General features: G+C 39.8%; 1 protein-coding gene across 5 annotated transcripts in view; it reads right to left on the minus strand.

Annotated features, from left to right (window-relative positions):
• Nucleotides 1-1,714: 1,714 nt before the first annotated feature.
• Nucleotides 1,715-17,084, minus strand: part of Enpp2 (ectonucleotide pyrophosphatase/phosphodiesterase 2) — a 114,345-nt gene continuing 98,975 nt past the window's right edge. For 3 of the 5 annotated variants that reach the window (XM_052747819.1, XM_052747815.1, XM_052747816.1), the window contains exons 20-26: nucleotides 13,485-13,559; nucleotides 12,119-12,255; nucleotides 10,289-10,424; nucleotides 9,415-9,492; nucleotides 7,900-8,032; nucleotides 6,479-6,635; nucleotides 1,715-2,315 (exon numbers count right to left, since the gene is read on the minus strand). In XM_052747819.1, coding sequence (XP_052603779.1) covers nucleotides 2,145-2,315; nucleotides 6,479-6,635; nucleotides 7,900-8,032; nucleotides 9,415-9,492; nucleotides 10,289-10,424; nucleotides 12,119-12,255; nucleotides 13,485-13,559 — 887 coding nt within the window. In that variant the 3' untranslated portion in view covers nucleotides 1,715-2,144. The remainder of the gene's footprint in view (nucleotides 2,316-6,478; nucleotides 6,636-7,899; nucleotides 8,033-9,414; nucleotides 9,493-10,288; nucleotides 10,425-12,118; nucleotides 12,256-13,484; nucleotides 13,560-17,084) is intronic. The other 2 variants (XM_052747818.1, XM_052747817.1) reach the window with 1 other exon arrangement.

A 17,084-nucleotide genomic window follows, 5' to 3' on the forward strand; every position in this document is an offset into this window, starting at 1 on the left:
CAGTTAATTAACCCTCCTTCCCTGCAATGATATCTGGGGAGAAAAGCATGGGTTCTTATAAGTAGACCCCATAACTGGGTTTATCCCTGTGTGGATTTCTATCCAGAACACATGACATAATTATTCCCTACTCAGGTCAATATACAGAAATCTCAAGTCAGAGCTTACCACACCCCTGCTTGAGACTTCTCAGTCATTCCCCAACACCCTGTGGAACTTGACCTGGTCCCTGCCTACCTAGATGCCACTGTGTTGGGGACACCTATTTCAGATCATCATGCATCTGAGACTTTTCCTACTTTTCTTTCTTGTCTCTGTTTTCCTCGAGATCAGCTCTTCTCATGCCCCAAATCTAAACTAGAATGTTGTCTACGAGGCCATTTCCTTTCCACATCCTTGACACTCTCCTTGAATGTATGTCACTAAACGTCAGCACTTTTGAACAGCATCTTTCTCTAACTTGAAAACTAGTTTTATGAGTTCAGGAACCATGTAGGTTTTTATTCATTGTTTTCTCCCTACTGGCCAGTGTATGTGGCTGGCATATGATGCTCATTACATCATCACTGAATACAGAATGAATAAAGAACTGCGTTCCTGTTTCTTTGTACCCTGCTTGCTCTCTCTCCCAAACTCCAAGCCCACTTACCACTCACACCTCATTCTTGCCCTAGCCATAAAAATCTTCCCCAGGCTTCCTGTGTTTCAGTGTTTAAACACAAGGCATACAAAGTATCAGAGACATGCAGGCAACAGTTGGTGCCCAATAAATGTAGCTAAATTTAGTAAGCCCATAATCAATTCTTCCAAAGTAGACTTGTGATCCTGCTTCAAGTGTCAATCTTTCTCTGCTACTTACATAAATTTTCACATACTCCCAGTACCATTAATGCATTTTAAAGGGATGTTTGTAAAGCTTTAAAAACCTATTACATCTACCAAAGGACCAATTGTGATTACCACCACAGTGGAAATAAAGCTATGTACTTCTATTTAATATAAAACAATAATAATAATAATGGCAGTTATTGGAAATGTGACAATATTATTGACAACATTAACAAGACAACTACATCTCTCTCCATAATGTTATTGGCAGCATTTAATGACCTCTTTGCTCTGTACATCAATATTATCTGAAGCCATAACTGTGTGCTTTTAAATCACATTCGTATTCTTCTGACATTGTACTGTGACTAATACCTTGCCTTTGGCATTTCTTTTTCTCTAACTTGGTTGGCTGATTGTATGTTTATGACTAGAGCTCAACTTACTTTCTTCTGTTTACATTCTTGATGGTTGCTAGGTGGATGATTTGTATGGAATATATGCTTAATACAGTTTTTATTTCTGTAGAACAGGGAACTGAACAGTGTCTTGCGTATGTTCATTCAATGCTAGCTATATCCTTCGCCCTATAAAACAGTTAAGGTTGAATCTACTATTGAGAGTTTTGAGCTGAACTGACCAAAAGAGACTGTTCTTCCAGTTTGAAATACCTTATGAAACAATTAAGTTTTTCCCTGTTCTAGTGCATTTTTTCTCTGCCCTTCTGAGTCCCCAGTGGATGTGCCTATACCATCATATAGTTAATTAACAAGGAAGCAGATGGGAAAGGGACTCAGTGCAAGAAATGTGTTCCTCGTGGGCATGCATTCACGTGACGTAAATCCCCAGATTCAAAAATTAAACAAAGACCACACAGAACCAGGGAAAATCTGAATGTGTGATTTATTATATTTAAGATTGGTCTATAAGGCTTAAATATGTTTGTCGGAGTTAACAGCAGATGAGTGCAACTTTACAAAATCAGTATTTCAATACAGAACAGGACTGCACATGGGGTGACTGTGCCCTGGAAAATTAACATTTCCTCAATGCAAATATTCAATCTGCAGCACCAAGTGGAAGCTTCTACCTGGATCATGAGCTGCAGTGTTCCCTGCAAGCTCTTCTCAGAACACAACTCTGTCTAAATCAAGCATTAGAGGAAAAATAGAGGAGTCATTCAGGCTTAATATGTCAGATTTGGTATAGGATTAAAATACTAAGTGTTTTTTATGTCCTGCTTCAAATTAATAAATACAAACACAATATAAAAATATACACCAGTTGCTGAGACTACACCGCACATGCCCAGAAAGTTAAATCTCGCTCTCATATGTATGCAGGTATGTCTTGAGGGTCAGAATTTCTGAATAGCTACGGCTAGTCTTCCGGTAGAAGTCCAAACTGGTGAGATGCTCAATGTCCCGGACCCGAGCTGTGTGCATCTTCATGAGTTCCTCTACCCACTTTGACTCATCCTCTGAACTCTGCAAGGGAAATGAAGCAATTAGATTTTTTCTAGAAGAGATGATCTACATGGTCATTTTCCACTTTTATACAAAGACCCACAGCATGGCGCTCCCACCTGACCTTCCTGTCTCTGCGGAATTCCTGTCAGGAATTCACCACAAATTCCTGCTCTTGGCTTTAAACATTTTCGGCAATAATAAGTTGTGCCAAACAAATGAGAAACATGGTGTGAAGAGGTGTAGTTCTCACTAGGTTCTCAAAACACAAAACAAAATTAGGAAAATCATTGACCCGGTGGAATCTGATCATTTGTGTTTCTTCTCAGCCATCAAACGTAGGGTTGAAATCAGCACACACTTAACCTGGAATGCTCTTCTACCTCATAAAACAAACAGAGAGCTGGTATCTAAGTGTATATAGGAAACTAAGTGTGTATCCCAAGGCTTCTCAGAAGACCCATCATATCCATCAGCCATCTAGTCGATGGCAGTGAATTACTATCTGAGTTCAGCTTGAAACAAGTCAGTTGATATATTTGGTACTTTGGGGCCCAAAAACTCTTAGTTGGAACTGTGGCCCCACCATTTCCTTGCTTCAGTGACTTGGTAAAGCTACTGACTGCCCTAAGCTTCCTAAATTCACAAGTGTATTAATGCTTACTTCACAGACTCGCTGGAAGGTAGAAAAAAAAAATTCAAGGGAGAGGAAGAAAGTAAAGAACAATAAAGAAAGGAAGGGAATCTCCTTTGGCCTCAGCTGCTCATGTGATAGCCTCATTGGCAAAACTCCACGCTAAAACCATGCAGAATGACAGAACAATGTATTCCATGTCTAATTTGAAACTAAAAGATACTTTAGATGAAGCAACCCTCACATCTCAAAAATATTTCAGTTTGGAGGAACCATGTGGGGGAGCGCGACATGCATCCAAGATCCAAGCATCCTATGAAGCCAAAGTCTCTCTTCATTAGTAGCCAGGGGCAGGAAGACCTTCACAAACAACATCACTACCTAATGCCTCTGAACAGATATGTCCTGCGAGAGTCTTTAGAGACGTTTACCGGGTGCTGCACAGCCCAGGGCCAAGAATGTTCAGACATGCCCCCACCTAACTCTTGACCACTAGTGATCTTACTGAACCAGCCACTGAGGCTCATGAACCTGCAAAGGTTTTCTCAGAAAGCTCCAACCCACGCAGACCTGGACCAAGGGTGACAGCAGCTCATGCCAAGTCTAAATATGTACCGTGAGCTTGTTGGTTCAGGAAACCAATGCCTGGCCATTCCAGGCGAAATGTAGAAACGGCTTTGCAGGCAGATGCTAGGATTTGAGCCTTTCATAACCTACCCTCCGGCCTAACCTACCCAATTTAGCTCTACCCACAAGGCTACTGACCAGTCCTCAACACAACCATGTAATTAACAAAGTAGGAGGTCTCCTGATGGGTCAAGACCCCTCAGGGTAAGCATGAGGTTATATTTGGGGAGAATTTTCATAGTTTGCTCTTGTGTTGGATTTCTCAAGGGTCAGTGAGTTCAATGTTTCCTATCAAAGTGCAGTTATGTGAATGTGTGGACAGGGTTGAAAAAGTTTTTCCTAATTCAAAATCACAGCAATCTAGAATGATAAGAATTCAAGTAAGTAGGAAAGACAAAAAACTTTAAAAATAAATAACAGAACATTAATGCAACCAAGACCACAACCGTGATTATTTGTGCACTATGGATATTCATTCTTTCTTAAAGTTCCATTCATTATTTTTACTTTTATGTGTATGAGTGTTTTGCCTGCATGTATGTCTCAGCACCACCGCCTGTCTTCAGTGCCCATGGAAGCCAGGAGAAGTGGCCAAGCTGGGATCCAAACTTACCCATCAACACATTCCTGCCATGACTGGAGGATTTCCAAGAAACTGAGATATACTCCAAATAGCCTACCATATGTATACATGTTTATGTGACCTTTACTTCACCTTTGAATCTCAGAGCAGTTTTGAATTTAATTTTTATGTGTTTAGTTTACCTCTTAAAAGGTTTTTAGTAGCGCTGAGGTTTTCTCAAGGGAAGTACAGTGATGTTACAAGGGGCACCACATTCCTCTGTGAACAACCACGATGAAAACATCAAGCTGGTGAACTGATGGCAGTGTGTCTCTCACTTCCAGATTCCCCACTTCTTCCTCCTTTCCAACCACAAGCAGGGCCCCAGCAATCCTCTGGCTACAATACTTCTGCCTTCCAGCCTCCTTGTCAAGTGTCGAAGACCACACCCCGGGTCTGGTTCTGTGACCTCATTCTTATGAATCTTGCCAATACCTTTTGGAGACCCATTCTCAACCTCCTCTGACTTAAACTCCTTAAAGCAAAACCTAAAATGTTGCCCTTCTGATGAAATATTTTTCTTGCTTATCTGATTGCACAATAAGAAAAACTCCCCAAGTTCTCTACAGATATCTGCTAATTATCTTTGGAATTTAAAGTTCCCTATCCTACCAACTCAGCATCATCTTTTAGTAAATGTAAGTTCCTTAGAAGTTAACACAAAGGCAGGAGAAAGAACAAGAGACCTTATAGGGTGATTAGATGACAGAAACAAATTGTGTAGAAAATCTACACAACACTCGGATTATAACACGTACTCGGTAAATGGTCACAATGACCTCTGTAGCTATTACAACCAGTATTAATACGACTACCACTATAGTTTTAAATTTTTGATAACAAGCAATTTTTAAAAACTTCACCCATCACTTCTTAACCTTTTGGCTACTACCAAGTGTAAAATATTATCTCCCATCAAATCCCATATTTTAGAAAAACGTAGTTAGCTTCTTATTACCATAGTTCACATTTATATTATTTCCTGAAGTCTTTATTTTGCTTTGAACACTCATTGCCTAAATTCTTCATCATAATTGAAGCCTCTGTCCAAGTGCCACACTGCCCATGAAGCATGAAGTTTATGATCTTGATTGGACTAATTGTTATGGTATTTTATTTTATTTCATTTTATTATTTTATTTTATTTTATTTTTGGTGTTTTGAGGCAGGATTTCTCTGTATAACAGCCCTGGCTGTCCTGGAACTTACTTTATAGACCAGGTTGGCCTCGAACTCATAGAGATCTGCCTGTCTCTGTCTCCCAAATGCTGGGATTAAAGGCGTGCATGACTGCTCCCAGCTGGCCTTTTACTTCTTAATGTAGTTATTTCTATTCACATTTTATTTTCAGCCTTATATGGTAGGCTGCCTAGGAGTTCATGGATATGGCTAATGGTGTTTTTTTCTTCTAGAACACTACACAATTTAGGGATTTGAGTGTAACTTGTTGATTAACAATCCCATTCAACAGATTCCATCCCTGCTCCTACTATTAGTGAAATAAAAGCATATTAGCTATTACTTCTAAACAAAAGCTTGCAGGCAAGAGTTTACATCACAATAAATGTATATGAAGAGAAAATAAGATGTGTCCCTGAGTTTTTACTCTGTGTACATAGCATGGCCTGTCTTCCTGCTGAGGGCTTTTCCTTTTTTAAATTTAATACATTTTATTTATTTTATAGTATGAGTAGTTTGTTTGCATGGATGTCTGTGTAACAGGTGTATGCCTGGTGTGTCTACAGAGGCCAGAAGGCCCTGGGATTAAAGTTCCAGGTGGTCGTGAGTCATTACATGGGTGCTGGGAATTGAACTCTAGGCCTCTAGAAGAGCAGCCAATGCTCATAACCGCTGAACCATCTCTCCAGCTTCTGTTAAGGACCTTTTCATTGTATCATTCGGCTTCCTAGCTCTCTCCGTGTGAAAATAAACAATACAAGGACCCTCTGTGCTGTTAAATGACTGTTATACCTTCCCATAACTAGTAACAAAAGATAATGTGTCTGAAGATAAAAACATGGGCACTTCATCATTTGTCAAAATTGAACATATAAATAGAACTGTGTTAAATGTACACATATATGCAGAACACACACACACACACACACTCACACACTAAATGAAAACTATAAAATTATTATTACAGAATTCTAAGTCCCTATATATTCAATAAAGTTCTACTTGGGTTATCTCCCCTTTCCATTTGGTTGGGTGATCCATATGCTTCATTCTGGTTCAATAGTGGGGATACAAGTTAAGAAACAAACTGAATCTGAGAGCACATTCTGCCTCTGAACTCACATTGCAACTCTCGTCATTGTCCGGTCGGTGAGGAAGGATGAACGAGGACACAGAGAGGGGACCATCACACTTGTCTGCAGGCTGCGTGAAGTCCAGGCAGCTGGTGATGATGCTATAGTAGTGAGTTGGGACAGGAATAGAGCTGCCTTCCACATACCTGAGTCAGGAAAGTAAATACAATTACAAGACACATCAAAACTCTCTCTTAAAAATGCTCACCCACGACAACACTCTGCTAGCCTACTTTAGATGTTCTCTCTGCCTGGAATTGTCTCCCTGCCTCGACATGGTGGAAAGAGAAAGATATTCCAAGAACCTAAAGTGGCTGGAGAGAAGAGTTGGAAGCAGTAAATGGTGACTAGAATAATGAAGTAGAGCAAAGAGCTGGAAAAGTCTATAAAAGACAAATCATGATGGTTTGTGGGTGCCAGGATACAGAATTTAGGTGCTATGGTTTAGGCTGCAATACTCCATCGAAGGCTTGGGAGATATGGAGTGCCGATATTAGATTTGTGTTTCAGAAAGATGACTTTCATAGGTATAGAAAATGGTCCAGGGTCACAAGACACTGGCTGTAGAGGAATAGCAGCGCTTTCAGTCTACACTGAGAGCCTGAACTTGGTGCAAAGGAAGCACTAATATCAAGAGTGGGAGACGAGCCTAGTGCTATTTACTCCAGTAGAGCAAAGCGTACATATTTAGATCCCTCACCCAGCTTGCTCTTACAATTTTAAACATTTTCTAAATCTTGGAAGTGAGTGAACTTAATTTTGTTTAAAAGGTATCAAAATGACCAACAATAAGTATGTAATTAAGATGAAATGTCTCTTCTGAATTACTGAAAAAGGAGTAAGTTGATGTCTATCCAATTAATTATCTTTATTTCAAAATAGCATTTTATTTGCTAAGTATCTATATTATTTACACACTCTGTGCTGATTTCTGATTATTTGGGCATGTATAAATGCACTAGACTACATAATCTTATAGGCACAGTGTTTACCTTATTATTTTATATCCCCAGTAGTACCAAGGGGAGAGAGATAACTAGATTCAACCAAAGTCTTTATGCAATTTTCTCATAAGACATACTGACTCAGAATATAGAAAGAATCCCAAACTCTCCAAAAAGAACGGAAATAAACTAAAATCACAATTTTCCACTGAGGAATTGTTAAAGAATAAATGACCATTTCAAAGATATGATTGACGTTATTTTTCTATAACAAAAAAATCGAAATTTTATTCTAACTACTAAAAGCTACATTTAATCAAAGATTGAAAGCAGCTAAAGATTTTCAATAATGAGATTCAAAGAAAAAATGTTTAAGGATATGAACTGTTCTCTAGCATATGAATATCCCTGAGTGACGTCCTAAAATTTAGGCATCTCACACAGAACAGGGGGAAAAAAAACTCACTGTTTGATTTCATCCTCGGTATCACGTAAGCCATCGTAATTATAGTCAAAAATGGGTCCGCTTATTACATTGACCCCATTCCTTTCTGAAGCATATTTCTTCACCAAAACCCTTTGGAAATAAGTCCAGATACCTGTGCAAAGACACAAATCAGTTCTTCGTGCACAAAAACACTTGTTTCAGACAAACTCTCTGTAGGATGCCTTCTTCAAGTGTAGTGTTGGGAGCCAAGAGTTGCTGTGACTTATCAAGACCTGTTTTCAAGTGTTATCTTTGTTTTTCACTATGAACTTGTAAAAGGAGAGATAAGAGAAAGCAGGCAATGCTATGGAGGCAGTAAGCCTGGTCCAGTAGGTCAGAGAAAGTTCCCAGGGGAGGTTGAAGAAACGAGATCTGAAAGCTGAGTGAGTGCGTATGTCCCAGGCAAAGAAGTGGAGGCAGAGCATGCCAGATAGAAAGAGTTACAGTGTTAGCAGAAGAGGAAGTATTTTAGCCATTAGGCAAGTAACTCTTTAGAGGTCAGACAATACAACTTCCCAAGTGCTAGGGCGAGGGAATGTAGCTCAGTTGGCAGAGTGTTTTTCTAGATACACCAAGTCCAGGCTTCACTCTCAGTACTGTATACACTATGTGTGGTAGCAAACGCCTGTGCCCAGCAGCCAGGAGGTAAAGACAGAAGATCGTTCTCAGCTTCACAGCAAGTTCAAAGGCAGCATGGGCTGCTTGGGACACTACCTCAAAAGGGGGTAAGCGTCGGAGGACTATAGGTACATGGTGGGGTGTGTGTCTAATGTGTGTGAGGCTCTGAGTTCAATACCCAGTACTGAAAAAAATGGCATTTTTATGATTACATAGCCAATGGTCACTCTCTAGGGACTAATAGTTGGTTTTGAGGGCCAGAGTTTATGGTGCTTATTCAATTCACAGAATCACTATCATCCACAAATACTTATCTTGTGAACAAATAAATTACACGGTCAAAGAAGCTAAAATAATAATTTGCATGACCCTAAAATCATCTGATTTAGTATTCTGAAATAAACAAGAATATTCATAATCTTCTTCTGGATTTTAGGGTCAACATTCAGGAAACATAAGCACCCTAAAGGAAAAGATTGTTCCTGGCCTTTGCAGACATGTTCAATACATAAATATAGATGCTGTAAAGGGTGCAAGTGAACTCTAAAACTCAGTAACATTCCATCATAAAAATAATAAACATTAAAACAGAAAGAACTGCAGGTTAGAACGTAGTTTAGTTTAGCTCTACCACTCATGACCTGGGTCACTTTTTATGATGTCAATTTCCTAATATAAACAAGGGCTAGATGACTCTCCAGCTCCCCTCCCAGGCAGGTCAATTTATACAAATTTATATGAAAGGTCTTCAAAAGGTATAAAAGCTGAACACTTGCAAGGTATTATTAAAATCAGCATGGAGGTAAAAAAGGTAAGTGGTAAATTTAAAGTATTTATTTTCTAAGTAACAGTTTACTGGGTAAATATTATACTTACGTTTGAAAGCGGGATACATTGGGACCATGTTGGTTACAAGGAATGCATCATATTTAGCTTCTGGGGAAGAGCTCAGATCTAAACATGAGGAGAGCAAACAGAATGCATTGCTTACCAATGTTGACATCATAGAAGAGCAGTCTCCTAGGCCAACCCAAACAGCTCAAAGCCAGAGGATCTGCTTTTATTCCCACTTATCTCCTCCATTAGACACTTCCGGCTTTACTCCCACCCCATTGCTTCACTTCCCTCAACAGCTCTCAGAAAGTATTTACAGCCCTTTTCTTCCTACAGAGTTCTTGAGTCTATAGTTCTCTGATTCCGTTATTATAACTTAGACTCTTAAAAAATGTCATTAAGATAATAAGACATAATTGTTTTTAGGAAATCACCTCTGTGGGACTGAGCCACTAAATAGCCTCCCACCCACGCTCAGGCAAATGACTCTTATTAAACTGTGGGCCACACACAAAAAGAGGACGTGGAAATAGCAGGAGACAGGGGGACAGAGGGCAGTGAGGGGTAAAAATGACAAAAACACATCATCTAAATGTATGGAACTGTCAAACAAAAAACCCTTCTTAAGTAAGAATTAATATCCTCATAACTTACCATTTCTTTCATATTCCCCTTTAACAACGTGAAGGAGAACAAGGTCTCCTCCCTATACTTTAGATTTTTCCAGATCAGGATATTTAAAAGCTGGTCATTTTCAGGCTCAATTTTGGGAGAATTTCACAGTCTCCCGAGTGCTTTCCTATGGACCACTGAAACCCTAACCAGCGAGCTTCCAACTCTGGATTATACTGACACCGACACACTTGGGCACACGTGTGCACACACAGTGATCAGACCCAGACACACTGCAACTCACAAGGAGGAAAAAGGAATCCATACGACATCTGTTTATCATTTTTATAGGCCAAACAGTTCTGACTGAATCCTGGAGACACGCGAACATCAGGGCGAACACAGTTGGTCAGATGCTCCGGAATGCTGGAGACCTCAGCCTGTGTATAGAGTCAGAGACACTCACTGATGCTCTTTCAGAGATGAGACCAATGGCATGAACAAAGCTAGAGTCTTTAATATGAACAGCTCAAACCCAAACTTGAAGGTTTACCCTAGTTCATAATCTGATATTCTAAGTCCATTTCAAAAGTCATTTTTAAAAAATGCAATAAGCCAATAATTCTCAATCTCTTTGTTTTCTGCAGTGGAATCTTTTTATCAAAGTCTGAAGTTGAACAACACATGAAGTGCAAATCCTACTGTTGAAAAGGTCACTGAAGAACTAAAGCCCATCGATAGGCACATATAAAATCCCATATTTCAAGAGGCAGAGTCCAGAAGACTGCTCACAAGTTCATAGCCAGCCAGGTCTGTATAGCAAGTTCCAGATTAGCCAAGGTTATATACCAAGACTCTGTCTCAAAGGCCAAACAACAAAAGCCAATCAAATGCTCTATAAAATAATAGTTCCCTGCTGGGAACACAGCTCAGTCGGTAAAGCACTTGGCTGGCAAACATGTGAGAACCTGAGCTAAATCCTCGGAACCCAAGTAAAAAGTCAGGCACATTGGGCACATTCGCAATCCCAGTTCTGAGGAAGCAGACAGGCTGGTCCCAGCTGGGTTTTGGCCACCCAGCCTAGCCTACTGGGTAAACGCCAAAGTATGAGACTCTGTCTCAAAAAATTGAGGTGGATGGCATCTACACACACACACACACACACACACACACACACACACCTTCAGTTAAAAGTGTATCTCTCTCTCTCTCTCTCTCTCTCTCTCTCTCTCTCTCTCTTTCTCTGTGTGTGTGTGTGTGTGTGTGTGTGTGTGTGTGTACACTTGCATGTATGCACACACAGCAGAAATTAACTAAATTGTTGGGGAAGTAGTATTCTTATCATTTACATTTACAAGTTGAAAATATATTTCTAAGTATATATACTTGATATATCAAATACATAAATATTTCAACTACAAAACAAGTTGTGCTAATTTGTGATCTATGGCTCTGTATCTCCTCCTCATGAAACTGAAACTCCAATTAAAAACTTTTTTATTAAAATACAAACAGGGGCTAAAGAGATCGCTCAGCAGTTTACAGCACTTGGTGCTATTGCAGAGGACTTGGGTTCGGGTCCCATCACCCACATGGTGATTCACAACCACCCATAAATCCAGTTCTAGGAGATTCTATGCCCTCTGACTTCTGAGGCACAGGCTGCACATACATACATCAGGCAAAAACACTCACACATAAACTAAAATAAGAAAATCTAATTGTTTTTTAATTCTTGGCATTACTTGGCATACCTAAAAAGTAAAATGAAATACGAAGAATACACTGACAGTGAAGTCAGGTTGACCATAGCTATATACATACTCTTGCTACTTCTCATTAAAACTGACTGCTAACTGAGAACTGCCCTAAAAATTAATATCTATTAAAACAAGCCAAAAAAAAACCCAGGATGGATAGAGAAAACCAACTCCATAAACTGCTTTTCCACTTACAAGGGCATACCATGGCACATGTGAACACGCATGCATTCATACACAAAAATAAATGTATAATATTACAATAGATGCAGCAGAAGGTTTCTTCAATCACAAAAAAAAATTAAGGTCGAATCTATTCGTCAAAACACTCATTATATCAAATAAAGAGTATAAGCCCCAGTTTTCTCAATAACCTGCTTAGAAATGGTATATGATGTCCAGAGAGGCATAAAGAATATTTCACTATAACCACTTTCAAAATCCATGTGGTATAAGATATCGTATCTAGTCCGATAAAGCACTGCAGGTCGTCCATACAGGAGATGTCTCTCTAAGAAAGAAAGAAAAGAAAAAAAACTGTTTTCAATACATAATAAACCTTACACCAACTGTGAAATATTGGAAGAGAATCATGTTGTCTACAGTTTGCTAGCTTACTTATTAATAAGACAGCGATCAAGTTAGTGTTCCTAACACTTCCGTGGTTTATCCGATCACCTTACCAAGGGTCAAAACAATAATATAAATGCTATAGCTATGAAAATGCTTTTTGAAATTGTCAGATTTAAAGGTCTGTATAAAAAGGAAGCATACAGTAAATTTTGAGATGAGTCAGCTAAACAGAGAGCCAATAATATTGGATTTTATATAATGAAATGATTTGACCCCTGAAGAGGTTTATTGGGTTAGTCAAGGACTCAGTTAAGAAGGCTCTTTCTTACCATTACTTGAGAACTGCAATTGAAATGGACATTATTTCAGCATAAAAAGAGAGTAGTTAGCAGCTTTGTGTTTAGGCATTGACTTAAAGGAACATGTATAGATAACAGAAGCAGGCATTCAAACGGGTCCCTCAAATACAAATGAGACACCCATCTACTACCAAAAAACTCACTTAAGACCCCTGAATGTGGAGTTGGGTTCCTTTAAGGAAGATGATCACTGAAGCCTTATTTACTCTTTGAGGTGAAAGATGAGAATTCAGTACTCAAACCTTTATTCCAACCCATAGAGAAGCCTGGAGCTTGGCTTGTCCACTTGGGATAGTCTAAACGTCCATAAATTCATGGAAACTGGGGTCCCTGCACATCCACATATTTAGAGATCAAAGCTTAGAGATGTCACAGTTCCTAAGTGATTTAGAATGAAACCTGCTTTTACTATAATTTTTATTAAAGAAAATCTGGCAAGCACTTATTAAATTATGTATACATGTTGCTTTAATTAAAGTGCTACCCTTCTATGCAAGTAGTGGAGAAAAAATGTTCACGCAATACTCCGCCAAACCCTCCCAAGTAGAACTGCTGATTTGTGGCAGAGTGGCCAGTGCTCTCACAACACAAGCAACTTCTGGGTAGTCTGGCTTCCTGAGCCTTGCAATAAATGGAGAAGCCTTGCTTAAGCTGCCAAACGTGGGGGTCTACACTTATGAATCAGAATGTACCATAATGTTATTAAATAAATAAAATCTAATAAACAAATTAAAAGCCAGCAAATCCAGCAATAGTACTTGAGGGGGCATAAACCAACCCAGATTTTCCTTTTGAACTCAGACCAAACCTTTTCTAGGTTCAAAATTTCCATAAAGGTTTTTCTTGTTTTCATTTTTGCTGCCTCTGAATTTCCTGGTTTCAGCTGGAAGCAGAAGTATCAAAATTCTTTGAGAAGCTGTTCTCTATCAGTTCAGTCTTAAAGCTTACCAAGTGTTGAGGTTTGAGTAAGAATGGCCTCCATAAGTTCATGTATTTGAATGCTTAGTCACCAAGGAGTGGAACTATTTGAAAGAACTGGAAGGATTGGGAGTTGTGGCTTTGTTGGAGGAAGTGTGTAACCAGGGGTGGGGAGGTGTTGAGGTTTCAGGAAAGCCCATGCCAGGATAAGGTTCTGTCTCTCTCTTTTGTCTCTCTCTATCTCTGTCTCTGTCTGTCTCTCTTAATCTCTCTGTTTCTGTTTCTCAATCTCTGTCTCTCTGTCTCTCTGTCTCAATCTCTCTCTCTGTGTCTCTGTCTCTCTCTCTCTCTCTCTCTATCTATCTATCTATTTATCTATCTATCTATGGATCAAGACAAAGCTCTCAACTGCTTCTCCAGCAAATGTCTCTCATGCCTGCGGCCACATTTCCTGCCATGTTGGTAACTGACTAAGCCTCTGAAACTGTAAGCCAACCCATTTAAATGTTTCTTTTATAATAGTTGCCTTGGTCATAATGTCTCTTCACAGCAAGAAAATAGTGACTAAGAGACCAATGTATTCCTCCAGACTCATATTGAAGCCTGCTCCCTCATCTGTTCCATCAAGAGGCCAGAAAATGAGCATCCATCTGTCCACCTTAGAGCACCCGCCAAACAATAGTATGGATGATCTACAGTCTCTGACTCTTCCTTCCTCCAGACCTCCTCATTTCTTGGCATTTTCCAACATAACTCTTTTCCCCAGGGGCTGGTTTGCTTGTAGCATCCCACTCATGACAATTCTATATGATACATGCAATTTTTTTTTCCTTTCTGTTGGTGATAATATATATTATTCCCCATCATTCTTGTCACTAAGAGTATGTGTTCATGGTGGATGTGTGTGTGTGTACACACTCATGGTGTGGATGTGTGTTTGTTCATGCATGTGGAGGACAGCGGACAACAACAAATGTCTGTTTCTCTCCACTTTAGTTTTGGGTGTAGGGTCACTCACTAAATCTGGATCTCACTGATTTAACTGGAATGGCTGACCAGTGAGCCCTAAGAACCAACCTGTCTCTGCCTCCCCAGTTCTGGAATTGCATGCATGCCCTGCCATGCCCATTTACTACATGGGTGATAGGGATGCAAACTCAGGTCCTCATGCTTTTTTGTGACAGACACATTGCTAATTGAGCTGCCTCCCCAGAGCTGTCCCTCAGCTCCTTGCACATCCCTTCATTGAACATTTACTAAGATCCTTCTTTGTACCAGGCCTTGGGCTGGAAAATGGAGATACTGAACAAAGATGGCTTAGAGCCTTTACCCTCAAAGAGCTCACAGTCGAGTGACAATCCTGCTGTCTATAACCAACATGCAGCATACATAGGCTATACTGTCTCTGGTATCCACATGGGGTGATGGTAACGCAAATGGAACATGTTACAAACAGGCATAAAGTGGCATGAGAAAAGGCCTTTATAGGGTGTAATATTAAACCAGGGTGATCCACATACCGGCTTATATCCACTGTGCTTGCATAATTGTTAACAACAAAAAGTGACTGACAAACAATACAATCCTAGAGTTTAAAAGAAAAAAATGCAAGAGACATGAAAAAGGGGGGGGGGGAGATAAGACACGAGATTGGTAGGACAGCGGAAGGATTCTCCCCAGGAGTCCTCTCCATCTCTATCTGCTCTTCAGCTCAACACACAAAAAATTGAGTTGGCTTCAAAACTCAACTCCACAGCTTCAAGCTATTGACACAGCTGCAACCTTTTGAACACAGCCAGAGCACAAACATATCATTGTCTCATTTGCTTTTTTGTCAATTCTTATCAAACTTAGGAAAAAAAAACCCTCAATGATATCAACAACCTCCTGAAAATCCAAACAAAATCCCCACCCGGCTCTCCAGAAATCTACCCAGCTCTCTTTATGGCTTAATAATTCATGCAAGGAAGAAAAGAAATCATCTTGGTAAGTAAAGTAAGTTTTGAGATTCAGAATCAAGACTTAGGTTTTACTTTTTCATTGTCTGTGAATCACAGGTCCAGTCATGGCCCAGCTGTTAGCCTTGGACATCTTGGACATTGCATTTCTCTTTAGCACACACAATATTTCTCTTTAACAAAATGCTCCTACTCAGACCACAGAATGGACTTGATTCTCAGTCTTCACACATGCTAAAATATGTGTCTCAAGGTCAGCCCACAAGCTCTTTTTCTGCAAAGTATTCTCCTGATTTCATTTCTAATTTTCCCTACTCTGATTTCTAATCTATGTAAGAGTAGTGACATTTTGAATATTTAATTCTAAAAAAATTTAGAAACTTTTCATGGGCAGAATTGTTGTACATATTTATGAGGCCTAGTTCTATTACAAAATTTGTAGTGGTCAGATCAATCAAACAGATAGAGTAATCAGCTTAAATAGGTATGATTGCTTTGTGTTGGGACACTGAAAATTTTCTCTAAGAGTAGTACTGAAATATACAATTGATTAAATGTGGCCAGTAATAGTTGCCTTAATGTCATAGGACTTTTGAAGGACTTCTTCCTGCCCAACAGCACCTTAGTACCCTTTAACTATCTTCTCTCCCATAATTCATACGTGTGTGTGTGTGTGTGTGTGTGTGTGTGTGTGTGTGTGTGTCTAATGTGAGTATGTAAATGCTAATGCTTGTGTGCACATGCATGTGGAGGCCAGGGGTTGATATTAGTTTATCTATCTATCTATCTATCTATCTATCTATCTATCTATCTATCTATCATCTGTCTATCATCTATCATCATCATCTATCTATTTATCATCTATCTATCATCATCTATCTATCATCATCATCTATCTATCATCTATCTATGTATCTATCATCATCATCATCATCTATCATCATCATCATCTATCATCATCTATCTATCTATCTCTATCTCTATCACTCTCCCTCTGTTCTTCGAAACAGGGTCTTTCACAGAACCTGGAGCTCACTGATGAACTAGACTGGCTGGCTAGGAAGGTCTAGAGACACACCTGTCTCCTCCTCCCCATGCTGGGGTTACAGAAGCATGCCAGGCCTGTTTTTTTAACATGGCCGGCTCCTGGGCAGCCAAACTCAGGTCCTCGTGTCTGCACTGCAGGCATTTGACAAGTGAGCCACCTCCCTAGAGCCCTCTTGTGATTTCCTGAGGTGGATCTAGTGTCACCCATGCCCTCCCAGGCTGCGTTCCTACTGCACCGAGTTCCAGACACAGCCTTCCTTCCACACCCAAGCTCCCTGTTTACAGTAGCGTCTCTGGCATTTTAGCGTATGCCAGAGTTCCTCTCCACATACCGCATTTGGCAAAAGACCGTGAGACGATTCTTTTTAAGTGGTGTGGACTTCCCCAGAACTCACTCTTTTTGTCTTCCAAAGTTTAGTCATGCAGACTCAAGTTTGTGTTTCTTCTCCCTCCTCTGCTTCCTGATTCATACTCCAGCAGATGGA

This window comes from Peromyscus californicus, unplaced genomic scaffold (assembly GCF_007827085.1).
Source record: "Peromyscus californicus insignis strain IS unplaced genomic scaffold, ASM782708v3 Scaffold_20__1_contigs__length_68692818, whole genome shotgun sequence".
In the NCBI taxonomy this organism is placed as follows: domain Eukaryota; kingdom Metazoa; phylum Chordata; class Mammalia; order Rodentia; family Cricetidae; genus Peromyscus; species Peromyscus californicus.